Source organism: Octopus bimaculoides, chromosome 11 (genome assembly GCF_046866305.1).
Source record: "Octopus bimaculoides isolate indiv1 chromosome 11, ASM4686630v1, whole genome shotgun sequence".
Lineage (NCBI taxonomy): Eukaryota > Metazoa > Mollusca > Cephalopoda > Octopoda > Octopodidae > Octopus > Octopus bimaculoides.
The window spans coordinates 7,216,405-7,242,486 of record NC_142938.1 but is presented as its reverse complement, the minus strand read 5'-3'; the positions used below and the strand labels follow the sequence as shown (position 1 = coordinate 7,242,486).

Sequence of the window (26,082 nt, the reverse complement as noted above, 5' to 3'; positions counted from 1 at the left end):
GTCCTCCAGAACAGATCAGCTAGTTGGTTCTTGTCGATGACCAAGGTTTCCTCGAGAACATCGTCGCTCTTACCTGTCACTAACCTACTAAAGAACGCCATGATGGAACTTCCACCGACTGCACTACCCTATTGATAGAGGGCAGTGAGCACTTGATGATATTCCAGACGCCAAGTGCCCTGTCTTGGTCTTCCCTTGGTTTAGGACTGCAGTTCTGTCAAAGAGACAAGCTGTGGAAATGGAAGTCTGACAAACGAAGACCACATCTGTTTATCGCCTAGGAATTGCTGGAGTTGTAACCTCAGTGCATCATCACCCACAGTGTGCCCAGTGTGTCCACTTAATCACTGCAGACATCAAAGATGCTGTTCCAATCACCCACTGGTACTATGGGATGTTCCTAGGAAAGCCTGCAGACGCCTCAAGAAATCTAGTCACCTCGCTCCTGTTGGGGAGTAGACATCTATTAGTCTGAAGGTATAAGCTTCGCTGCAGGTCATATCCAGCACCACCGACTTACTTTATGGGTCCAGAGAAATAGTCAAAATCCAGTATCTTTCCGAGACAATACAGCGACTCTACGTCGCATTCCCAACAGACATAGAAATCATCGAAGATGGGCGCGAAGGTTCGTTGACATATAATGCGTATGAAATGGAAATAATCGGTAAATTTATATTGATTTAAAAAGAAATTTCAGAGACAATGAAAAGTGTAGAATGGATTAAAATAAGCAAGCGTGGCTCTGTGGTAAGAAGTTTGCTTCTCACCCCATCACCACTTGACAACCGGTGTTGGTTTGTTTACGTTTCCGTAACTTAGTGGTTCGGCAAAAAGGAACCGACAGAAAAAGTACGACTTATAAAAATAAATGCTGGGGGCGATTTCTTCGACTAAAACCTTTCAAAGCGCTGCCCCAGCATGGCTTCAGTCCAATGATTGAGACGAGTAAAAGAAGAGTAAATAATTGAAACTAAACATTAGACGCACTTTAAGACTAACAAAGCACAGGGAAACAAAGGAAACGGAAACTATTCATACGCATGCGCCTGATAGTTGTCAGGAACCGAAGTAGATGAACGACGGCTTTGCTTGTGTTGTCATAGATCGTACTTTCTCTAATTATAAAGCACGCGGAAACATAAATATGGAACAGGTTAAGATGGAACAAGATACAGGAGAAAGTGATAAAAGTTCGGATGAAGATACCGAATCATCTGGTTCGGAAGAAGATAGCTCTGGTAAAACTTATATACACATTATTTACAATAGCTTTCTTACAAAACAGCGTTACCTACGCAAAGGCACTTGGAGAATCTGTTTGTTAATTTATTTGTAATGATTATATTAGAATGATTATTTTGTTATTAAAATATATATAAAAAAATTAAAACTTTTGTTACGTTAAACCGCAAAATATCATTCCCGACTGCTTTATGTTTTTATTTTGATTTCGTTGGCAGAAATTCGTTAATTTTTCAAAATAATCCCGCAGCAAATAATTAGTTACATTTGGCGCGCCATTTCTGTTATTTTCTTCAGCCTTCTTTCGCCTTTTAGCGTGTTTCTAGACATATTGCGTGTTTTATTTATAAGCCTTTAATTTCTTGATCTCCAACCAACTTTTGTCGCGTAAATCTGCAACATGCGACATGCATAAAATTGAGGAAAACGTAGATTTGTTTATATTTTTTCATGACTGGCCCCTTGTTCGAAAATAAACAAAAATTTCAGTTATACACGTTACAATTATTTTATCCTTGTTCCTCTTCTCTCATCCAGACTTTATTAATTGGAATTTCATGTTATAATAGTAATTGTTTCAAACTTTGGTACAAGGCCAAACGTTTTAGGGGAGGGGAGTTGTCGATTACATCGATCTCAGTACTTGACCGGTACTTCATTCTATCAACCCAAATGGATAAAAGGCGAAGTTGTTGACTTTGGCGAAATTTGAACTCAGAATGTTAAGAACCGAAAGAAATGCCGCAAGCGTTTTTTTCCGGCGCTCTAACGATTCTACCACTTTGTATGCACACACACACGCTCAGAGTATACCGACACAAATGTGCCCCCTCGAATTTGTTTCCTCGTAACTTTCGGAAAAATGGACATTTTAAGATGAAATTTTCTACAGATACCTTTCAAATGCTGTAGATTCCGATTATATTGGAATGTGTTATGAAAAAAGTTCTTGGATCGAAGTGAGAGAAGTTTCGGATATTTCACACGAGTCAACTTTGTTTCCTCATAAACTCTTTAGCTGGGTTGCGTTGTCTGTATTTATCCTCTCCGTACAGATCCAGTAATGCAATATCAGAAAATGGTATTCTTTCGATTAGAGATTACTATTATTAAACTATCGACTTCTCCATTCCGAATTCAAATTCATTTCACCGATGAATTTTCTCCCCCCCCCCTTTAGTGGGTGGGGACAATAAAAGGTTAAAAACGTGTATTAGGTTGATGCAGGCATTTACACACCATCTTATAACTTACGCTATTGTGCTGTTGGTTGTAATTATAGTTCTACATACAAAAGTTGTATGATTTAAGTAAAATAAAAGCACAGTTGTGCGCGCGCGTATATATATAAATGCATTATATATATATATATATATAAAACCGTCCAATACAATTGGAAGATGGATATAAAAAAAAAAGGCTGAATAGAATGGGAATTTATCCTAAACGATTCTGCAACTTTGGTTGCTCTTAAGTTCCACTTCAACGACCCTAACCGAGCAGACCTTTGATTAAAAGCGCTCCAGTTATAACCATCTTGCCCCGCTTATTTTTTTCCGTATATTTATGACCACATCAACTTTTTTTTTTTTTTTTTCAAAAGATTTTAGAGATATTTGACCATTTGCTATTTCTAAAAATTGTAGAGACCGATACTCAACCATTTTTTGTCTATGGATCCCTTTGATTTCCATTTAACTCGGCAGTTGTGTGTGTGTATGTGTGTGGGGTGACTCATAGCCATTCGATATTTAAAAATTCCTATTATATTTTTATGATTATGTATTATTAGGAATTGCATTTAAAAAAATGTTTAAATATTCTGTGTGTTGTAGAAATATAACCAGTTTATTACATAAATTTTAACAACAAAATCTCTATGGACTCCGGTTGAGAACTACTGGTATGGAGGATCTCTCGATGGTTAAAAATTCCTTATTCAAATAGTTTTCAGTTTCCTCACTTTCTGTGTTCAAATCGCGTTAATGTCGAATTTATGTTTTACTTCTCATTATCAATAAAATATGTACCACTAAAGTAATGGGATAGATTTGATTAATTGTTCTCTCCCTCAGACGTGCCGTTATTAGAATTATTATTAAGGTAGTGAATGATGGAATTGCTAGACCCCCCACCTGCCAAACGCTTTGTAGTATTTAGTTATATCCTTTTTTGCATTCTATCCGAATATCCCTGTCTTGTATCCTGCCAGGAGTCGATAAAATACGTAGTAGTGAAGTACTTGAGTCAACCACATTGACTGCGTATCCTTCCCCAAAATCTGTCATCATCATCATCGTTTAACGTCCGCCTTCCATGCTAGCATGGGTTGGACGATTTGACTGAGGACTGGTGAAACCGGATGGCAACACCAGGCTCCAATCTAATTTGGCAGAGTTTCTACAGCTGGATGCCCTTCCTAACGCCAATCACTCAGAGAGCGTAGTGGGTGCTTTTACGTGTCACCCGCACGAAAACGGCCACGCTCGAAATGGTGTCTTTTATGTGCCACCCGCACAAGAGCCAGTCCAGGGGCACTGGCAACGATCTCGCTCGAAAACCCTACAAAGGCCAGTCAGGCGGTATATATATATATATATATATATATATATGTCTGTACGTATTGTCGTCGTCGTTTAACGTCCGCTTTCCATGCTAGCATGGGTTGGACGATTTGACTGAGGACTGGTGAAACCAGATGGCTACACCAGGCTCCAATCTGATTTGGCAGTGTTTCTACAGCTGGATGCCCTTCCTAAAGCCAACCACTCAGAGAGTGTAGTGGGTGCTTTTACGTGTCATCCGCATGAAGGCCAGTCAGGCGGTACTGGCAAAGGCCACGCTCATCTCGCTCGAGAAACCTCATGTGTCACCCGCACAAGAGCCAGCCCAGGGGCACAAGCAACGATCCCGCTCAAAAAATCCCAGAACCCCACACAAGAGCCAGTTCAGCGGCACCGGCAACGATCTCGCTCGAAGAAATTTCATGTGGCACTGGCAACGATCTCGCTCGAAAAACCTCATGTGTCACCCACACAAGAGCCAGCCCAGGGGCACCGGCAACGGTCCCGCTCGGAAGATTTCATGTGTCGCCCGCACATGAGCCAATCCAGGGGCACCAGCAACGATCTCGCTCAATAATAATCATCATTGTTGTTCAGCTCCAGGTCAGCCCTGACTGAACAGGACTACGATTAGTGGCATTACATATCTAGGACTGCATTATCTAATGTGTCACTCTTACAGGGGTAATTTAAAGGAGACTTTTGCTGCTATTTCTAGCAATCTCAATAACTCAGTAAAGGCTCCCTTGTTGGTACATGACTTATCAAAGGATTTAGTTTGAATCCCTGTTCATTCTAGGTTCAAATTATACTGGGAATGTCTTGATTTTATTCATATTTCTCAAGTGCTGATAAAACTGGTACCGTTGTAAATTAAAGAAATAGTTGAATCTACAAAAGAATTAGCCTTGTCTCTAGTCATATAGTCATAGACGTTATTAATAGCCAGGCAATAAAACATTAAGCGAAATATGTTGCATTAAGACATTAATCTTGTTCTTCTCAGTTCCATGTTCAAATCCATAACTGGCCAGGTGTGGCCGTGTGGTAAGAAGTTTGTTTCCCAACCACATCGTTCCTGGTTCAGTCCCATTTCGTGGCACCTTGGGCAAGTGTCTTCTACTACAGCCTTGGACTGACCAAAGCCTTGTGATTGAATTTGGTCGAGGGAAACTGGAAGAAGCCTGTTGTATATACACATATATATATATATATATATAGCTGTGTGTGTGTCTGTTTTTGCCCCAACCTGTTTTGGTGTGTTTAAGTGCCTGGTGAATGAATTGGTAGACAGAAATTGTGTAGTGTCCTGTCACATGCACCGGATTTGCTGTGTATATATAAGCAGGTATACTAGATTTGTTTATATAAACTGCCCACTAATAGGTGGGCTTGAAAAGATTGAAATGAGATAGGTGGATAGGTGTGGGGGAACTGGATGAGATCAAGTAACTAGAAGAGAAGTCAGGCACCAGATATATTTAGTAAGGAGAGAAACTGATAGTCAGATGGTATGGTCTTCTGGATTTCAAAGTTGTGTGTTAACATAAATCAAGACCGTGTTGGTGAAAGTGTGTATGTAATGATAATGGTGTACTTGCCCTCATTGACACCAAGAAGAAAAACAGGCATGGAAATGTTACTATGGCAGAAGCACATTTTACTGGTATTTTTATACATGTGAATGTGAACAGATGGTCAATACAAGATGGTGCAGGAAATATATTTATCATATTGTCTAAATAAATTGAAAGAATGGGACAGTAAGCAATACTGTCATAAACCATTTAGTGACAGATTTGTTTCATAATAGCTTCAGCAAACAAGTGTTTAGGCCACCATTCTAAGCAATGGATGAAACTAAATAAAATGTCAGTAATCTTGAATGGTGAAATTTATTCCACAACTGTGTTTATATATATTCAAAAGAAGAATAAGCAATCGATCTCTTTATATCATTTTGCCCCACACCATGACCAAATGCCACCTACCACAGCCTTACAGATGTGCGTGTGTCTATGTGAATATAAGGTTCGCTTTGTTTACTGCACAGTCTTATCTTCTGTCCCATTCTGCAGCACTTTGGGCAAATGTCCTCTACCATAATCTTGGGCTGATAATGCTTAGCAAAGGCAGAAATGCTTTGTGAAAAGAATTGATGACAGAAGCTTTGTAGAAACCTTGTGTGTATTTCATTATCATCATTGTTTTAACATCCACTTTTCTATACTTGCATGAGTTGACAGAGTTTATTGTGGTAGATATTCTATGGTTGGATTCCCCTTCCTGTTCTCAACTCTCAACTGTTTCCAAGTAAAGTAATATTTCTCCATGGCCTGACATATTTTCGCAGAACCTGATAGAAAGTCTTGTGATATTTGTCCTGATTTTCTATGCACAAGTTCAAATTCCAGTTAGACCTACTCAATCAAAAATTCTGTTTATACTGCAAAAATGTGCCCCAGCAGCCATCCACAATGCTCAGCTACAGATTATTGCTTGTGTTTACATGACCATACTGCAAGTTGTATCTTTAATATGAACTTACATACACATACCCATCAAAATAGGACTAATTTAGAGAAAAAATAGGAAGGTGCCTGATCCTAACAAACAATGCAGGCAAGGGTACTCTCTATAAGGAAAGGTAAAGATGATCAAGAAAACATGTAACTGTAAAAGCTTTGCTGCTGTGAGTTTGGTGTCCATGAATCTACAATTCCTTTCATATACAAAGAGCATGAAGATGATTAATTTATTACTACTTTTTTATATATTCGTTTCTTTTAACCAGACCACTGTTATAAACTAAGATAGATGTATTTTCTAAGAACAGTTCAGCTTCTTATAGTCTTAGAAGCATATCACCATGAATATTTTGTTGTATGAACTGGAAAGAAACAAGACTGTTTAAATACAGGTATTACTTTAGTTGTGATGGAAAATGGATACAGCATTTCAGACACCTGCAGTTTGCCTGAGAGAAAGTGACACAGTCATTTCATTTGTAGGTTAGACACTTATGTACTTGCAACCAAAGTAACAATATAATTTAATCTCTCACTTCCTTATTGCAATTTAACTTATTGAACTCTTTCACAAACTCTCCTCGAGATTGTTACCAGCCTAGACTGTCCCCTATTTTTTCCAAATTCCACCCCATTTCTTTTATTGTTGAGCTTGTCTATTTTTAAGCTTTTAATTGTATCATCATCTTTTTAACTGGTTATGTTGTTGGCACCAGATTTACTCTGATTAAGCAGACCTGTGATCTAAAGTGTTCTATCCTACATCTTTAAAATCCACCATTGGGTATTTAGGATTACATTACCTAATGTGTCCTTTCCTTTTTCAAGATGGTGGGGTGTGATTTCTAAGAAATTAGGAGTCACTAACACTTATTTTGTGATCTGACTTAACTTGTAATTTCCCTTGTTTAACTTCACACTTTGCTTTCTTCAATAGAAATCGATGAAGAAGAATCAGAAAGACGGCGTGCTGAATGTCTTGAAGACATGGCAACATTAGAACATCAGTTTTCCGCTTTAAAAGAACGGTAAGTCTTCATTTCTCATAGTAGCTGTTCACGTTCAGTTGTAAACATTACAAATCTCAATCATTGGACTGTGACTTTCAAAAAATGTTTTCAGGTTTTTGTTTCTTTTTGACCAAGAATAAAGACTTTTTATTTTAATGTTAATTACATCATAATGCTTCAAACAATGAATGAAAACAGTTTTGATTCTTGCTCCTTTAATGTATTTAACTTTTAATTACAGGTAAAATGTTTATCCTTCTTTCAGGTCGTAATTCATAACGTGGCTGTCTTTCTAATTTCAGGTTATATGAGGAAAGGGTAAAACAAGTTGATGAAAAACTAGAAGAAATTCGTGCTGGTAAAGCACAGGATTATTGGCGTCCATTAGCTCAGCTGGAGGAAAATATGACAATACGAATACAAGTAGCAGGTGCAGGGCTCTTTTTTTTTCCTTTGAGTCGTCTTGGTTACTTTTAATTTCTTTGTAATTTTCTCCCATGATAGTAGCATCTTTAAATTCACCGTTAAAAATCATCATAGGCGTAGGAGTGGCTGTGTGGTAAGTAGCTTGCTTACCAACCACATGGTTCTGGGTTCATTTCCACTCCGTGACACCTTGGGCAAGTGTCTTCTACTATAGCCTCGGGCCGACCAAAGCCTTGTGAATGGATTTGGTAGACGGAAGCCCGTTCTATATATATATATATATATATATATATATATATATGTGTGTGTTTGTATGTCTGTGTTTGTCCCCCCAACATCGCTTGACAACCGATGGTGGTGTGTTTGTATGTCTGTAACTTAGCGGTTCGGCAAAAGAGACCAATATGATAAGTACTAGGCTTCCAAAGAATAAGTCCTGGGGTCGATTGGCTCGACTAAAAGGTGGTACTCCAGCACGGCCGCAGTCAAATGACTGAAACAAGTAAAAGAGTAAAAAAAAAGAGAGAATATAGCAGTAAAGAATTAACACTATTTCTACCCTCCAAAGAACTTCACAATAAACTTGGCAACTAATTCTAAAGTTCTTGTTATTCTTCCTTGTTACCTGCATCTCCTTTACATACAATGAATTTGATCTTAGCTTTTCTAAAGTAAGCTTTCCTCTATTCCAATCACATCACAGTTTTTAGGCAGTGAACTAGCAGAATCGTTAGCATACCCGACAAAATGCTTAGTGGTATTTCTTCTGGCTTTACATTGAGTTCAAATGCTGCCACGGTCGACGTTGCCTTTCATCCTTCCAGGGTTGATGAAATAAAGCGCAAGCTGAGCACTTGGGGGGGGGGGGGGGGTCAACATAATCAACTTGTCTGTTTCCCCTAAAATTGCTGGCCTTGTGCCAATTTTTGAAATTATTTTTATGAATACATCACCATCATCATTGCTCAACGCCCGTTTTCCATGCTGGCATGGGTTGGACTGTTCAACTGGGGTCTGGGAAGCCAGGAGGCTGCACCAGGCTCCAATCTGATCTGGCAGTCTTTCTACAGCTGGATGTCCTTCCTTAACACCAACCATTCTGAGAGTGTTGTGGGTGCTTTTTACATGTCACCAGCACAGGGGCCAGAGGGAGCTGGCATCGACCACGTTTGGATGGTGCTTTTTACATGCCACCAGCATGGGAGCCAGTCAAGGCGGTGCTGGCATCGGCCACATTCGGATGGTGCTTTTTACGTGTACTAAAAAATATAATAATGAATATTATTTCTTCTATTGACATTTTAATTTGCTCCCCTATGCTGATTTCAAAAATTGTTGCACTTTATTTTTCTATGCAATTTCAATTTGCGGTGGGGGTGTTACAAAATTTCATATCCTCTTTCTCTCTCTCTCAGGTATTTTGAAAGAACTTCGATTACAGTCAATTCAGTGTAAATTCGAAAGTGAAGAGGTGGCTGCAAGACAGAACATGGAAGTAAGTATTGTCTTCTGTTGAGTTTTACTTCTTAATCCCTTTGTCTGTCCTTGTTTGTCCCTTCTATGTTTACCCCCCGTGGGCAATAAAGAAATAACTCTAGCAGAAGACACTTGACCAAGGTGCCACACAGTGGGACTGAACCTAAAACCACATGGTTGCAAAGAGAGTTTATTAACCTCACAACACATTTCTTGAGAATTAGCTTTAGTTCTTCTGATAAACACTGGGTGTTTTTTTTCCCTGTCTTTTTCCAGAGTGACAAAATTATATTGTATGATACAGTAAAACAGGAACTGGAAGACAGAATACGAAGATTAGAAGAAGACCGACATAATATTGATATTTCATCAGGTAAACATCTAATTTTTAAGACAATATTGTATTTGTTATATTTAAATCAAAGCATTGTGAGTGGATTTGCTAAAACTGAAAGAATCCTGTCGTTTATATGTATACGTGTGTGTGTGTGTATGCATGTGCTTTTGTGTTCCCTTGTTTTGTGATGGCTGTAAATGAGCATCACCATCATACAAGCGATATTGTTAATTTCCTGTCTTTTGTGAAAAACATGTCTTGTCAAAGGGAAATAATATATCTCGTGGGGGAAACAGGTGAGGGTTGGTGACAGGGAGGGCATCTAGCTGTAGAGAACCTGCCTCAATAAATTTCGTCTGATTCATGCAAGCAGAGAAGAGTGGACTTTAAATGATGATAATATACCATTAATTTTTCTTTTTACTTTTAGATTTGTGGAATGAGAGTCAAAGCCTTCGGCGGGGCAAGAAGAAACAAGACCCACTGAACCCTGAGCGACGCCGGAAGCCTGTAACAGTAACAGGTATTTATAATTTTGTCTGCCTATGGATTAGGGCTTGCTCAAACTTATTTGTTTGTTTCCAGTTGATAATTTACAGTTTTCCTATCATATTTACTTTGAGCACTTTTAAACCTTATTATTTTTTTTTTAGGTCCATACATTGTTTATATGTTGCGAGATGTTGATATTATAGAAGACTGGACACATATAAAAAAGGTAAGATTTGTAGGGTTTTTTTTCTTCTTTCTTTTGGTTCACATTACTCTTGACATGTGTCACTGATAAGTTGTTCAAATTTAACTGAAGTTTATTTATTTTTTCATTAATAAATTAAATTAATAAAAAATATTGCTTATTAATTTCATGTTGGTAATAATGGAAAAAAAAACATTATTGGTTTCTCTTCTATGGAACAATTGTTAGCAAAAATTATTCTATGTATAATATGGCTCAAGATAACTATTTTATTTTAATGCACTTAATAAATAATAGGATTCTTGAAACATGTTTAAAAATGAATTTTACCTTCATTTGTCAAGTTAACTTACTTAACCACTAACTTGCCTTTTGGGTGCCAAGTTCACCCTGCTTGTAGGCATTCAGGTCTTAGTCATCAGCCCGAGAGATAATTTCTACCGGTCTCAAAGGTTCTAAAAAAATTTATGGATGCCTGAGTTTTTAAAAAATTAAAGGCTAAGGCTGTATTTGAGAGGCAAGCATCAACTCCTGAGTATAAAGTACTCAATATACTCATTATATGAATGTTCTCTCAGTTATTTGTCAGATTTAATTACTTTGTATAATTTCCGTATATTTATAGGCATTAAAACAACAGAGCCAGAAAAGAAAATCTGAGTGTAAGCATTTCTCTTTTCAAAACATTTTAATTTCAATATCTTCTGATTTTTCTGTAACTAGTGGTTCATTAATTTGTAACAATGCTTCAAACAAATCCATATTTATATCAGTTGGAAATATCATTAATTAGTTAAATGAACTGATTTGACATGTTATGTTGAATTAAAATGCTGTTTCCTTCTTCATTTCAGTTTGACTCTTGTGAATTCTTAGTGGAAAATTTCCTGGAATCCCTAATCTGTGATCTCCATGATGTTAGATTTTGGAACTTTTGAGACTATCAAATAATACTATTCTCGCTACTTGGAAGACTTAACACCTCTTTCCTGGTAGATATAGTATTTTAATTCATTCATGGACAAATCATCTTCATTGAAATATATATATTTTATTATTATGAAATATACCTCCCTATCTCCTATTGGTGTGTCACTGATAGATTGATACTGAGAAAAATGAAAGAAAAAGAAACAATAACGTTGCTATTGGTGAGCTTGAAGAATGTTAGAACTGAAGGAGCCAGAGCATTTTAGTTGAGTTGCTTTGGTTGTTATAATAGACATGAAAATATTTCATCTGCCAGTGGAAGAAGAATTTGCCAGCATTGGTACAAGCATTTCATTGATTTTGGTGTTGGCCTCCTATCTCTTCTACAAATGCATTGACGGCTTGAGGGCAAATAAAACAAAAATGCTCAATGTGTTATATTTGTTCTGAGACTTTCACTTATACGTAAATGCATTTTTTTTTTTTTAACTCCGTGTAACATTAAATCTAACTTTTTGAGTTGATATTAAAAATAATTCAAGAATACTAACAGCAATTTTAGATGAAACAACTCATTTGTTTTTAATTTACAAAATAGTTGGAAATGATCTGAATATGAACTGTTATTTATGGGCTTCATTTTTTGCCATATTGGCTTTCGCCCTCCGTTGGGCTGTTGCAAACTCCGAGTATTCAACATACCCATCGTTATTTAGGTCATCTTCTTTTAATACCATATCAACAATATCTGATATCTCAGTATCTGACATTGTTCGAGCTGCTGCCTCATTTGCATCTTGATGGTCTTCTGAAAGGGCAAGTCAATAAATTCGCAGATTAAAGATAATTTTCTCAAAAGATATTTGATAACAAAATACAATATTATTATAAATTAATTGCATATAATTTCAATTTCCTACACTAAATAATTCAATATAGATTTGGAATTTAAGAAAATAGTCTTTTTGGTAATATTCTGTATATCTTATTTAATGTGAATATACTGTAGAAAGCTACACAACTTCAGTATTCATCTCAAGAAAGCCTCCAGCGGTGCTGGACAATTTTCGTTTGCTCTTGATATTCTTCTGGGCTTTTTAGTACAATATCTCTATACAGGATGTTTCCTTGAGATGAATAATGCAGTTTTTTGCCTTTCTACAGCATATCCACATTAAATAAGATTTTGAAATAGCATTGCTTCCATAGCTAAAGACAAAGTCTTTTTGATATTTAAAAACATTTCATTTAATTTCAACTGGACATGAATTCTTGAGGCAAATTTATTTCATTTGCTTAACACATTTCGATTCATTCCAACTACATGTACTCCTGTAACATTTTGCAAGGTCAGGTATTCGACATTAATAAATTATTAAGAAGTAGTGAAAATGCTATTTTCTAATTTTATCATACAATGATGACATGTACCTACCAAGAAACCTATTTCAGCTCTGTCTCATAAATAAAAATAATTAAAAACCAAGTGATTGATTGTCTTATTAATAAACAAATATCTTTATCACTTTTTCATCTGTTTTCTCAAACTATTGTTCCTGGGAGGGCTGTTGTGGTAGAGTCCTCATCTCCTCCATTGCCACTACTATTACACTTTCCTGCTAGATTCTCAAGTCTGACCACCAGAGACTATGGATATTATCCAACCATCATGTTCTTGGTCTATGCTTAGGTCTTGGCTTGAAGCATCTTGCATTCCTTTCCAGAGACATTCTGATCACATATCTGTAGTACTGGAGCTGTGGCCTCTCAGTGTGGAGAAGTAGTGGCTTGACCCTGAGAGACCTCTTGGTTTCTGAGCCACACACACCATATCGAGTAACGTTACTTCAGACATCTTCAGACGAACCCGGTTTTACGTAAAAGCACCCAGCACACCCTGTAAAGTGGTAGGTGTTAGGAAGGGCATCCAGCTGTAGAAACCATGCCAAATCGGACTGGAGTTAGGTGCAGCTTGCCAGCCCCTGTCAAATTGTCCAATCCATGCCAGCATGGACAACAGACATTAAATTATGATGATGATACTCTATCAGTCATTATCCAGCATTCATGACCATAAGTGAAGATAGGCACAAAAGTCAAAAAGAAGATAGTAAGTTTGGCTTTTTTACCAACCTCTTCTGTCTGTCTCCCCACTTCTCTCTCTCTCTTGCTTGCTGAAGTTGGTACATTACTGTGCCAGTTTCTGCATCTCTAGCATCCAGTTCAGCTTTCTACCTGTCGTTACTTGTTAATATAACCCTGAGGTACTCAAACCTCCCCACTTAGCACAGTGATGTTTCATTTTAGAAAATAAATTATCAATATAAAAAAGAAAAAAAATTGTAAGATCATTGAAATCCTGTTATATTTACCTCTTTGGAAGTGAGTTATCGCTGAAGTAATTTCATTTCCATCTAGTTTATTATTGTCATCATAATCATGCAGTTTAAAGTAGTGAAACTCCATTTCTTCATTTGTCATTTGGTCAACAGGTTTGTGAGCATAATCTTTCAAATGCTCAGCTATATGTCTAAAACAACGAAAATAAACATGCATAAGAATAACAAGAAGTGACTTGGAATTTATTTTTTACAAAAATCAACATTCAAGATTAGCATGGTATTGTGACAGACAACCCCCAAGTGAGAAGTGGACTGTTCCACTACTGATAAATAGTGGACAGATACAGCAAGCAGTGTCAGTCGGTGAGGTATGGTGTATGGGCCAGTCACGCAGACAATGAAGTTACATCATAATGTGGGACATATCAAATGGTATATACACTGTTACTAAAATTACTGTACATATATAAAATATATGGATTACACCGTGGTTGCATGCTCTTCCTAAAGCCAACTGCTTTACACAGTGTGTTGGGTGCTTGTTACACGGCACCAGCAGCATGAGGCCAGCAAGTAACTCGCAAAACAAGACCCCACTCAACTGAGGAGGAAGTGGCATTGAAGGTGTTTAGTGCCAGGTGATGAGAAATTAGAGTATGAATAAAGGGATAAAAACAAGTGCCCTTCAGTAGAAGAGATACATCAGATACCTCAGTAGGTGAGAGGATGGAAGAGATAAGATGTTCTACTATTACCTTTATTCACTCTGATGTCAATGAACTTTTTTCTCCTCTAGGCACAAGGCCCGAAATTTTGGGGGAGGGGGGGGCAGTTGATTAGATCGACCCCAGTATGCAACCGGTACTTAATTTATCGATTTAAGGATGAAAGGCAAAGTCAATTTTGTCAGACCTGATTTTGAAAACACAAACCAAAATATGGTGGTTCTATTTGTAACTACATTTTTTTTTCTGTTACCAATAATGTAAAGGACAACTTACGCTTGATCATGTGATTCTTCTTTGAAATTATGACCATGACCATGACCATGTCCATGTCCATGTGACCCTTGTGGCGGTGGTTGTTGTTGTTGTTGGTACTGCTGGTTACCAGGGGGGTGCTGTTGGTTGGAGGGAGGTTGTTGGTACTGCTGGTTACCAGAGGGTGGTTGTTGGTACTGCTGGTTACCAGAGGGTGGTTGTTGGTACTGTTGATTACCAGGGGGCTGTTGGTACTGCTGGTTACCAGGGGCCTGTTGGTACTGTGGAGGCTGCTGCTGATACTGCATTTGTTGTGGAACACCAGTTGAAGGAGGTACACCTGGTGGGTACCCTTGATTAATATGGCTAAATACATGCACCCAGCATGAGCAGTAAAGTAGTACACCAAATAAAATGCTGTCAACTTGAATTATCATTTTGTAATCTGTAACAAAAAAAAATAAATTTTTTAATGAAATATCTTTTTGAAATATATTCTTTTCACTAAATTTCAGCCATGCTGGAGCACTGCTTTCAAAAGGTTTAAATCATTTATAATCAATACTTTGGTACTTATTTTATCAATCTCTATTTATTAAATGCCTATGTCCACCATTATATACTAAGAAGATATTTCAACTAATTTTTGTTTTTTATGTGTGCATGGTAGTCTCATTTTCATAAAATGTGCTCAGCAGTCCCTGTTAAGTAAGTGCAAATCCCAGCGCTTTATGGGTTAACAGGAACTGAAGAGCCAGGGAGCTGTGCCAAGTTCTGTCTGCTTTGGCATAGTTTCTACTGGTGGTTGCCATTCCTAAGACCAACCACTTTACACAGTGTATACACATGCACATGAACTTCTAACAGTTTCTGTCTACCAAATCCACACACAAGACATTGGTCAGCCCAGGGCTATAGTAGACAACACTTGCACAAGATGCCACACAGAATGTTTAAAGGATTATGAGTAAGGCCAGAACAATGTGAAGTAAATGCGAAGCAAATCACAAGTAAACAAATATATGAATTAATGTAGACTTACATGGCATTCAATATTTCGGCAACATTTGTTAATTTCTTGAAAATGGGGTCATAACCCCGAAATACTGAATGCAAGGTAAGTCTACATTTATTCATATATTTGTTTTCTTGTGATTTGCCTTGCATTTACTTCGCATTGTTCTGGCCTTACCCACGATCCTTTATTAATATACATTCAAATATCAAGTGCAGTCCCTTAAGCACACACACACACACATTCGTTCATGTGTTTGTTTTATGGCCACCAGTATTTGTTAAACCAATGCTATAGGCAATGCATTAACTGAATATGTTAAATACGTACAATGAATACATTGCCATCTGCCTCCCCTCTCTCTCTCTCTCGAGTGGTAGACAAATGAAGGAAAGAGGCACTCAACATATTTAGTAGAACATGCATCACATATTTAATAACAGTTTGATTTGGCTCCATGCAACTTACATGAACCTGGTTTCTCAGGTTTAAGCACCTAAGCCTGGGGAGGAGGAGCAAGGCTTGTGTGATGTGCCTACAAAACTGTAAGTTGCATGGAGCCAAATTATACGGTTATATACACAAGGGGGAGCTGAAAAGTTCCTTGCATTTTGTAAAAGAAAATACAGGTGGATCAGTTAATTGTGATTTTATACAACATATTCTCCTCTCAAATTCACACATTTATTGCAGTCATCTTCTAAGCCCTGTAAAATAACTCAAAAGGTTGGACCTTCCAAAATACTGTTAAAGCTAGGAACCTTTTAGCACACTCTTGTGTGTGTGTGTATGGCATTCTACATCATGCATTTGGAAGGTACACACATGCTTTAAACAGGCCTCATTTATTTTTTCTTGCTTATTTCTTTCTTACTCCACTTTGATAAAGGGTTTACCTGAAATGTCAGTCTACTTTTTTTTCCCCCCTTTTTTTTTTTTGTCAAACGATTCACTATGCACAACTTTTTATGGCAAATTTTTTAATATGTTTACATTTTGTTCACCTCTTACAACCTCTCACATTCTCTGTCAGTTTCATTCCAACCATTCTATTTGTGCCAGTTTCTATCTCATACACACACACATACGTATAGCTAAGATTGCATCACAGTACTGGCTATCATCTTCAAAATGAGCAATTATTTCAGCCTTTAATACTTAGATTTTGAGAGAGCCTCAATTCATTAGAAAAAGTAGCCATAGCTCCCTTGAATCATACTCTACAATCTTGGATAATGTGATAATGGACCCACTACTCCACAACAGGAATGCCTTTGGTTGTAGGTATTTACTTCATTAGAGCTGTCCTGCAGCTAAACTAAAACGCAGACAATATTGAGAAAAATAATAATAAATAAATACATGCTTGTGTAGTTAAGGAACTTACTTTGTAATCATGTGGTTTTGGGTTCAATCTTACTATACAGCACTTTGGGTATGTGTCTTCTACTATAGCCCTATGCCTGTATGTATGCATGCACGTACATATGTATTTATTTGTCCTTCATCAAAGCTCAACAACTAGGATCGGTTTCTTTATGCTCCTGTAACCTAGCAACACAGCAAATGAGACTGGTAGACTAAGCTCTAGGCTTAAAAAAATAAGTACCGGGGTCAGTATGTTCAAACCCTTCAAAGCAGTGCCCCGACATGGCCGCTGTCTAATGGCCGAAACAAGTGAAAAGTAATAAAGAGCAAAAAGGCGACAAACCACCTGATAAGTAGGTCTTTGCTCATTTACAAGTGGTACTAACGAATGTCAAATTAGTATAATGAACAAAAAAAGAGTAAGAGAAGCAACAAGCAATAGGAGAGGAAGGGGGGGAGAGAGACTTTCAGACAGAGTAACTGGTGGCCTTTGTTGTTCACATTCAGGTGAGAAACGAGTGTGAGTAGGACCTGTCAGATGAGACTGCTATCCTCTGATCTCTCTTTCACTCTCTCTCAGAATGTCAATTTAGCATACAATTTCTGTTCAACAATCTATATGCAGTGTAAGTCGGTGAGAGCAGATTTTTATTAAAGCTCATTACACTAAGAATCCAACTGCTAATTAGTATTGGCTTATAGACACACACACACAACACGGTTTGCAGCAGACATGTCATCGGACTCCCACTGGGGTGATTTTTTTCTTCTTTCTTTTATTTGTTTCAGTCATTTGACTGTGGCCATACTGGAGCACCGCCTTTAGTCGAACAGATCGACCCCAGGACTTATTCTTTGTAAGCCTGGTACTTATTCTATCAGTCTCTTTTGCCGAACCACTAAGTTACGAGGACGTAAACACACCAACATCAGTTGTCAAGCGATGGTGGTAGGGACAAACACAGACACACAAACATATACACACACACATACATATACACACATATACGACAGGCTTCTTTCAGTTTCCGTCTACCAAATCCACTCACAAGGCTTTAATCAGCCCAAGGCTATAGTAGAAGACACTTGCCCAAAGTGCCATGCAGTGGGATTGAACCCAGAACCGTGTGGTTGGGAAACAAGCTTCTTACCACACAGTCACACCTACACCTCTGTTAGATTATATACATGCCTAAGCATGGCCACAGCTCATGAGCTGAAATCAATTCAATTCAACTCAATACATGTGTGTGTGTGTGTGTGTGTGTGTGTGTGGAGGTAGGTGCATGCAGGTTTGGTAGAACAAACAGAATTCAGCTCAATATGTGTAATATACATTGAATATAAAACACACACACACACAAAACAGGCTTCTTTTCAGTTTCTATCTACCAAATCAATTCAGACGGCTTTGACTGGCCTAGGGCTATAGCAGCAGGCACTTGGCAGGAGTCTTGAAATGGGACTGAACCAGAAGCCAAGTAACTGGGACGCAAAATTCTTAACCACACACCCATACCTGTGGTTATATATATACACATATGTAAACACATACACATCAGTGACATCAGGGCCAATCTAAGGAAGCAAGGAAAGTGGATGATGATGTAAACAAACGTGTTTACATACAAGTACACAGATACACAAGCAGGCAGGCACACACACACTTGAATGTGAATTTAAATGTGAATGCGAGATATCTTTATTTAGCCAAGGCCTTCAATAAAGCTTGCAGGATGATATGTCACAAACATCATGACTTCAGCATCTGGTGGCTCTCTCAGATATGCTTCAGTCATCCCTCCAGCCATTCTTACCACTTATGTTGATGATACAAAAGTAACACAGATCCTGAGGATAACGCAAAACTACAGAAAACCTGAATGTAGTGGACATGTGCGCTGGTTGGAGAAAAAAAAAACATGCAGTTCCTTGTTGAAAGATTTCAAGCATTCTGTTATCAGTCCACAAACAGACTGCAATCAGAATACACAGAACCAGGGGTATTAGAATCTTGGAGTCACAGTCAAAGCATGACCTGGGAAACCACAGGAGCAAAGATGCATCATTCTGTGTGCATATTACTAAGACGACAACAATGTGCAAATAACTAGCTTTTCAAGAGAAGTCGATACTAGATACTTTAGATGTCTTCTTTGAACAGTTAGATGTTAGTTTAGTTGGAAAGAAACAATGCAGTTATTAATGAGATGAACTGAAATTAATGCATGCAAGATATCACAGTTCTGAACTGAACTGAGTATATTTGATGTTTGTGTTGTTTCTTTTTTTTACTGATTAAATTCATGTCGACCTTCCCGCCAAAGGTTTGTTGACTTAGAATTATACCTCACCAAATCAATATGTGACTGCTGAGGCATAATGCCAATCATCAATAAACCTTTGGCGGGAAAGTCTACCTGAATGCAACGAATATATAAGAAACAAAACAAATAACAGGTATAGTCGATTCAATTCTAGATAATAAAACTGATGATCTAGAACTGTTGGATATCATCATCATCATCGTTTAACGTCCGCTTTCCATGCTAGCATGGGTTGGACGATTTGACTGAGGACTGGTGAAACCGGATTTAGGAATTCTATTGTTTCAAACCAACTAATAAATATGAAAAATAAAAGATAAAACTTGAATATGGTCATGTTATTTAATGAAGCATGCATAAAAAAAGCTGCTCCCTATAGACAGACAGACAGATATATATATATATATATATATATATATATATATATACATACAGGGTGGCCCAAAAGTAAGTTTACACTTATCATGTAGGCACTTTAAATTTCTTTTAAAACATTTTATTACATTTAAATTTCTATCTTACAATTGACTAAATTAGCAGCTTTCCTTGTGTAGACAACATGTAAATACAAGTGTCGATTAAATTATTTAAACCACAATCCGATGCTTTCCCATTGTTTTACTTTGATATCATCCACATGCCTATTTCATCTGCTACCTCAACAACATCTTTTGCTACACATCTAACCAGATTAGACCATCTATACTTCTGCTTTTTGTGGAAAGGATGCAGTCTGCTGGCCAGGCAGTTCACCTGTTGCTAATACTCTCCACATGGAGATGGGGCTAAATTGTTGCAACTGTTGATGTGCAAACCATGTACTGAGACTATGGCATGTGTAAAAATTCCTGGATGGTGAACAGGTGCAGCCCCTGATTGTAAGGCACATCTTTTTGACAGAGCAGTAACCCTGCATCAAGCAAAGATCAGACTGGGTTTCTGACATTTGCAATGTTGTCAAACACTCACCATCTCCTACTAGTCAGATAAGGAAGTTGGTGGAAGTGCCATGTTAGTAATATTTAGATTACAAAGAAGTTCTATATATCAACAATAATGAACTGGTAGCTCAGTTCCAGAGAACTTTCAGGCCAGGAACTCAGGATAACTTCCAAAAATCTTTGGCTTGTGCTATTGAATACAGTTCTATACTTAAGAGATGAGGAATTATGTACATTATTTACATTTGACGGATATTTGTCCTCATCTTGTTTGTTGTTAACACAATGTTTCGGCTGATATACCCTCCAGCCTTCATCAGGTGTCCTGAGTTCTAATCCCACTGCAGTCAACTTTGCCTTTCATCTTTTTCAGGTCAATAAAATAAAGTACCAATTAAGTACCAATAAAGTACCAATTAAGTGGGCAGGGGTGTGATATAATTGACTTGCCTTCTCTCCTCAAAACTACTGGCCTTGTAATCAAAATTAGAAAGACTTATTTTTTACTACTACTACTACTACTACTACCGTCGTACAGATCCCCACTCCCCAGCTCCACTTCAATATTAGGTTTTGTTTAGCCTGCAAGAAATAGCAGTAATGTTAGTTAAATCACGTCCACAGTCCGAGACATACAAATAGATTAATGTCAAGGTTATTTACTGGAAAGCCTTTGGCCACTCAATCATGACCGAATTGGGGCCAACAACAACAATATATATATTACAGGAACCTTAGAAAACTAACTTCAAAGCTGGTCAAATTAATCTATCTGTACAGCAAAAAAAAAAAAACCTAACAGATGTTTCTATTAAAAGTTCTTAAGTATTGTTTCACACATTCTCACAATTGAAAGTATGCCAGGTCACTAGATATACTTCTTAAAAAGAATGCCTGTCCTGACAAAGTAAACTCTTGCGACATTCGACATTTGTGCCTAACGTATGTGACACTGAAGGTCATTCAGTTGAAATAAAGCAAATCAATAATTATCGAATTACAAATCAAAGTCCTTTCCTTTCCTTTTTTGTTGCATCCATTATTTTACATTTTTTTTTTATATCCAAACATCTCGGTATGTAGGTGTACCGTCATTCTTTTACTTGCCTCAGTGACTGGACTGCGGCCATGCTGTGACACCACCTTGAAAGCTTTAGTGGAACAAATCGACCCCAGTACTTATTTTTAAGTCTGGTACTTCTTTCACCGGTACCTATACCGAACCGCTAAGTCACGGGGAAGTAAACAAACCAACACCTTGAACAGCTTATTTAAAGTATTGTACTTATTCTATCGGTCTCTATTGCTGAATCGTTAAGTTACAGAGACGTAGGTAAACCGGCAGAGGTAAAGAATACGTACACCACCCGTTTTCGGCATAACAAAAACCCTAAACACCGAGTGTACGTATTCTTTACTTTCGCCGACAAAGCAACATCTTGAAGCAATTAAGGTGATCAAATCGACTCCTGTTGGGTATTTATCAGTTTTTTTTTTTTGCCAGATTGCTAAGCTACAGAGACGTAAACCAACCAACACCGATTGTCAAGCAGTGAAAGACACACAAGAATATCTTCTGCGCAGTATCCGTCCAAATAAATTTATTCATAAAGCATTGACTGACCCAGGACTACAGATGAAGATATCTGCTCGAGGTGCCGCGCAGTGGAACTGAACCCGAAACGTGATCGTAAAGCAAACGCCTGAACCGCACAGACACGGTTTGAGCAGCTGGCGGGGAATAGGATGATCGTATAATAAATATTGATTTCACCTATTTCAAAAATATCGATCTCTTATATAGCACACTAAAACTTTTTAGGAGGGAGGTTAATAGTCAGCCCTAAATCCTAAGATCCACCTTACATCTTGACCGGCAATATATTATATTGATTCCTGAATTTCAAGAAATATTCGTCGCTTTATACAAACCTACAAGTTGCGTAGGGGTTGCAGTAGCATAATAATTTACTAGTACTTATAATAATATCCACATGTGAGGTTTAATGTTAATCTCCAAGAGGGTTTATCCTTCTAAAATATCAACCGGCATATTCATGCTACGTTGGTTCTCTCAGATCCAACACACACACACACAATAAACGGACTGCAATAGTTTTTTTTCGAATAAACCATTTCTATGTGTGTCGTTTTCTTCATATAATAAAATTGACCAACGTCACGGCAATAATTTATGGTCAAGCTGAATCATCGGTTTTGTTTTCGATTCCCAATCGGAGCTATATCAATTATGTCGTCAAGGATCTTTGCAAATGCATCCCCTAAAAAACAATCTTCGGTTTTATATCCCAAGAAGAATAGTGGTTATGTTGTTACTTGGAACTATTTAATAACATGCCTTATTTTTTTTTGTATGATGCCCGATCTGCTTAACCGTATGGTGAATTAGTAAACAAAATGTACAGATGCTCTGCGTTGAAGTATAAATTCTGAAAGACCGGTAGTGTGGATATGGAAAATGTCTATTAATTATGTCAGACATATATATTCATTCCATAAGATGTATGTTACTCAAGGTAATTACCAAAATATGACAGCTTAATCGTTCGTCTGGAGAAATAAATGGTCTCACAAACTAAATTATACACGGGCAAGTTGAATAACGGAAAATGTAACGGGATACGTAAAATGTCTAAATGAAATTAATTTTACAATCACAAAATATATTTCCAGTCAGCTACAGGATCCATTAACAGACTTGAAAGAAATAAAAAGAGTAAAGGACATTTCAATACGAAATCAATACATCTAGAAAGATTACCTGAAAGTGAATTGGAAAAGTAATCGAATACAATCACACGTGAAATATTTCATGGAAATGTTCTATAATTCTTCTTTTTTTTTTTTTCAAACTTAATTCTTCCGGTTATTCCTAATTGGTTATGTCTAAAATCAACAATACTGTCTACAAACGGTACGATTCTCTTTTTTTAATTTTAATATTACAGATATGGAAAACAACGAACTACCGTTAAGACGACATATGGCAAGAAAAAGATGATTAGAAAGACCAATAAGGCTAACTGTATAATAGATAAATTAGAGATAGAAATGCAATTATTGCTAGTTTATTGTCGTATTCTTATAATATTTACATTGGTTTACTGGGTTTATAACTAACGGGGAAAAGTAAACATTAGATATTTAAGCAAAGCAGTAAGTCTGAATAAAAAATGGGTAGTGCAACTAGTTTAGATATAATTTTTAATATTATATAAGATATTTATTTATTATTTATTTTGCAGCAGCGCAGGGAAAGCCAACATTATAAAATAGTCAACAATAATATTCAAAAGAAAATATATATCTCTGATAGATATAATAGAAAATAACAGACAGGTAGATGAAGAAAAGTTCAAAGAAAATTTCTGTCCATAAGACGAACAGAATATAACAAACGAGCTGTAAGAAATTTGGGTCGATTTCCACAAGGGTTATTTTTAGAAGAATAAAAGAAATAATTCAAAATGTTAATAGAAATATAAATTGCCACCAACCTGTTTCGATTAAATAGTGAAGTGGCAGAGTGGAGACAGAAGGGTCAGTTTAAATGATGATTTGTCATGTCAACATTCGCAGAGAGCCTCGGGTCACATCCGGTGGAAAATGTTTTTGTTTTTTCTTTTAGTTCTTTTCACGGTAAGTGTTTTCACATGAAGTCACTTCCTAATATAATAAACAAAAGGGGGAATTGGCTATTTTAAAAGGGGAATTGCTATCCTAATATAATAAACAAGAGGGGAATTGGCTATTTTAAAAGGGGAATTGCTATCCTAATATAATAAACAAGAGGGGAATTGGCTATTTTAAAAGGGGAATTGCTATCCTAATATAATAAACAAGAGGGGAATTGGCTATTTTAAAAGGGGAATTGCTATCCTAATATAATAAACAAAAGGGGAATTGTTATCCTAATATAATAAACAAAAGGGGGAATTTGATGACTTGTTTTGTTTAAGACGAGCAGTATTTTATGAAAAACAAGAGATCATTCGTTCTTGGTACGTAAAATCCAAACATTCAAAAATCTGAGAAATATTTCGTAGGCGAGTAAATGTCGAATTTAATAAAACCGTAAAATCACTAATCAAATAATTTGAGATAAATATAAAAGAAGTATAAAAATACAAAAGAATGTGTGTGTGTGTGTGTGTGTGTGTGTGTGTATGTCTATTCACACATGCATGTGATACAATGTTTTTTTTTTATTTTTAAATAAATTTTCGAATACTTAGATTTCGAAAGATCTTCCAAAACTAAATGTACGCAATCGCCCGGAGAAAATGTGAAAGGAAAAAAATCTATTTTCTAATTGGTCAACGACAAGCATCGCGTCCGAAGTCATCAAGATTTAAACGAATATATTTTATATAAATGTTTTTCTCAGTGAAATGTATTTGGTACCATTTGCTTCCAATGTTCTAATTGTGAAGTTTCTTCACATCAATGTATTTTATTGTGAACTATTTTGATAATTATCATTGATAGTTCTGGAGTTAAAATAATATTTGTTTCCAGGCAATTCGATGTGGTATTTGTCCTCAAGTAACCCCAAGAGAAATGTAAGGAACAAAACAGAGAGGATATTTGGTCGACTTTAATAAAGTGTTCGACACTGTAAGAAGGAAAGGTCTGTAGGAAATCATAGAGCGACTAGGATGACGCTTCGAATTCCTAAACATGGTCATCCGACTCCCGGAAGATCAGCGTAGTCGAGTTAGACTCTACGAACTCTTAGGGACCTTCCGAATAACAGTCAGTGTAAAGCAAGCATGTGCAAACTTTTTCGTGAAGCAGCCCCCAGAAACATGGCACATCATTAAGCAGGCCGCACTGCTAAAGAATTTCAAGGTAATTTTTCTTTAGGTGTGCCGTTCAAAAGGTTCCGCGGGCCGCAGAAGCCCGTGATAGTATTAAGCAATGCAACGTATTCGCGTTGACTCTCTTCCCCATCTTTTTCAACATGATATTCGTAAGGACCAAGTCATAGACCTTGATGAAGAAGGTGACCTCTACATCTGATACTGCACTAATAAATAGCCTGTTCAACTTGAAGTGACCACAGTCCCTCCTTGCGACACTGGAGCAAATCATCCAGTAGTTGCGTACTTTTTATAAGAAACCTCTTGATTCAACGATCTTAGTTACTACATTCAGTGGGTTTTCTAGGAAACTCCAGATTAGAAAACTATCAAGATTTGTCTACCTTATTACACACAACAGGTATTTTAGCTTTGAGACAAGACAGCTGGATAGCTATATGCATTAAGACCGTTAGATACAAGTTAATATAATTCAGTTCAATGTTTCCTTGATAAAAGGGGGGGGGGCAAATGGAGATACTGTTGTTTTTTTTTTAAACTATCTCTAAAAGAGCATGAAATAAAATGAACTTTATATAATAACCACCTGTCATGAATCTATGTTAAGTTGGTAGCCTTTCTCGGGTGAAATTAGATATTGGCCTTTTATTGAACATATTGATGCTGGCATTTGAGTGGCACTTTATTTTATCAACCTGGAAAGGTGAAAGACAAAGTTGGTCTCTTCAGGATACGAATTCAGGGCATAAAAAAAAACCCTTAAGGCATTTTGTTTGACGCTCTAACGTTTCCTAAATTATGATGGGACGATGTAAGGGCGATAACTGTAGCTAGACTATAGAAACGTAATTTTTTTTATTCCGTAAGGTTATAAGCGAGAAGTAACTAAATACTTTGTTATTATTTCTTAAAACTTAATTTCGATTTAAAGTAGCAGTTAATTTCGTTCCTAAAAGAATTGAAATCTGTACAAAATATCTAATTCTCAAATTTTCATCCTCCTGGGGTCGATGAAATATCAGTCAAGTACTGAGGTCAATTCATATTGCTAT

General features: G+C 36.9%; 2 protein-coding genes across 5 annotated transcripts; one reads left to right on the top strand and one right to left on the bottom strand.

Annotated features, from left to right (window-relative positions):
• Window positions 1-1,058: 1,058 nt before the first annotated feature.
• LOC106877170 (breast cancer metastasis-suppressor 1-like protein) lies at window positions 1,059-12,699 on the top strand. The gene is made up of 9 exons (XM_014925997.3): window positions 1,059-1,241; window positions 7,275-7,365; window positions 7,650-7,777; window positions 9,189-9,268; window positions 9,526-9,622; window positions 10,017-10,109; window positions 10,240-10,304; window positions 10,909-10,945; window positions 11,138-12,699. Exons 1-9 carry the CDS (start codon window positions 1,076-1,078, stop codon window positions 11,140-11,142), a joined length of 762 nt encoding a protein of 253 aa, XP_014781483.1. The 5' UTR covers window positions 1,059-1,075; the 3' UTR covers window positions 11,143-12,699.
• On the bottom strand, window positions 11,315-26,082 carry LOC106877169 (uncharacterized). 4 transcript variants are annotated; one of them, XM_089359345.1, is made up of 5 exons: window positions 24,083-26,082; window positions 23,705-23,975; window positions 14,557-14,980; window positions 13,586-13,743; window positions 11,315-12,021 (listed from the first exon to the last, which is right to left on the bottom strand). In XM_089359345.1, the coding sequence occupies exons 3-5, from the start codon at window positions 14,970-14,972 to the stop codon at window positions 11,837-11,839; spliced, it is 759 nt and encodes a 252-aa protein (XP_089215471.1). In that variant the 5' UTR covers window positions 14,973-14,980; window positions 23,705-23,975; window positions 24,083-26,082; the 3' UTR covers window positions 11,315-11,836. The 4 variants fall into 4 exon arrangements, with proteins under 4 accessions (XP_089215471.1, XP_014781480.2, XP_014781481.2 ...); XM_014925994.3 differs by having other exon boundaries at window positions 23,705-23,873; window positions 24,612-25,428; XM_014925995.3 differs by lacking the exons at window positions 23,705-23,975; window positions 24,083-26,082 and adding an exon at window positions 22,969-23,104.

Bases quoted from the DNA above. Each gene is read 5' to 3' on its own strand.
- LOC106877170 (XM_014925997.3), top strand. From the start codon at position 1,076: ATGAACGACGGCTTTGCTTGTGTTGTCATAGATCGTACTTTCTCTAAT. The intron at 9,269-9,525 runs GTAAGTATTGTC...GTCTTTTTCCAG, and splicing joins CTGCAAGACAGAACATGGAA to AGTGACAAAATTATATTGTA. The intron at 10,110-10,239 runs GTATTTATAATT...TTTTTTTTTTAG, and splicing joins GAAGCCTGTAACAGTAACAG to GTCCATACATTGTTTATATG.
- LOC106877169 (XM_089359345.1), bottom strand. From the start codon at position 14,972: ATGATAATTCAAGTTGACAGCATTTTATTTGGTGTACTACTTTACTGC. The intron at 13,744-14,556 runs GTAAGTTGTCCT...TCGTTGTTTTAG, and splicing joins GAAGAATCACATGATCAAGC to ACATATAGCTGAGCATTTGA. The intron at 12,022-13,585 runs GTAAATATAACA...TTGCCCTTTCAG, and splicing joins GATAACTCACTTCCAAAGAG to AAGACCATCAAGATGCAAAT.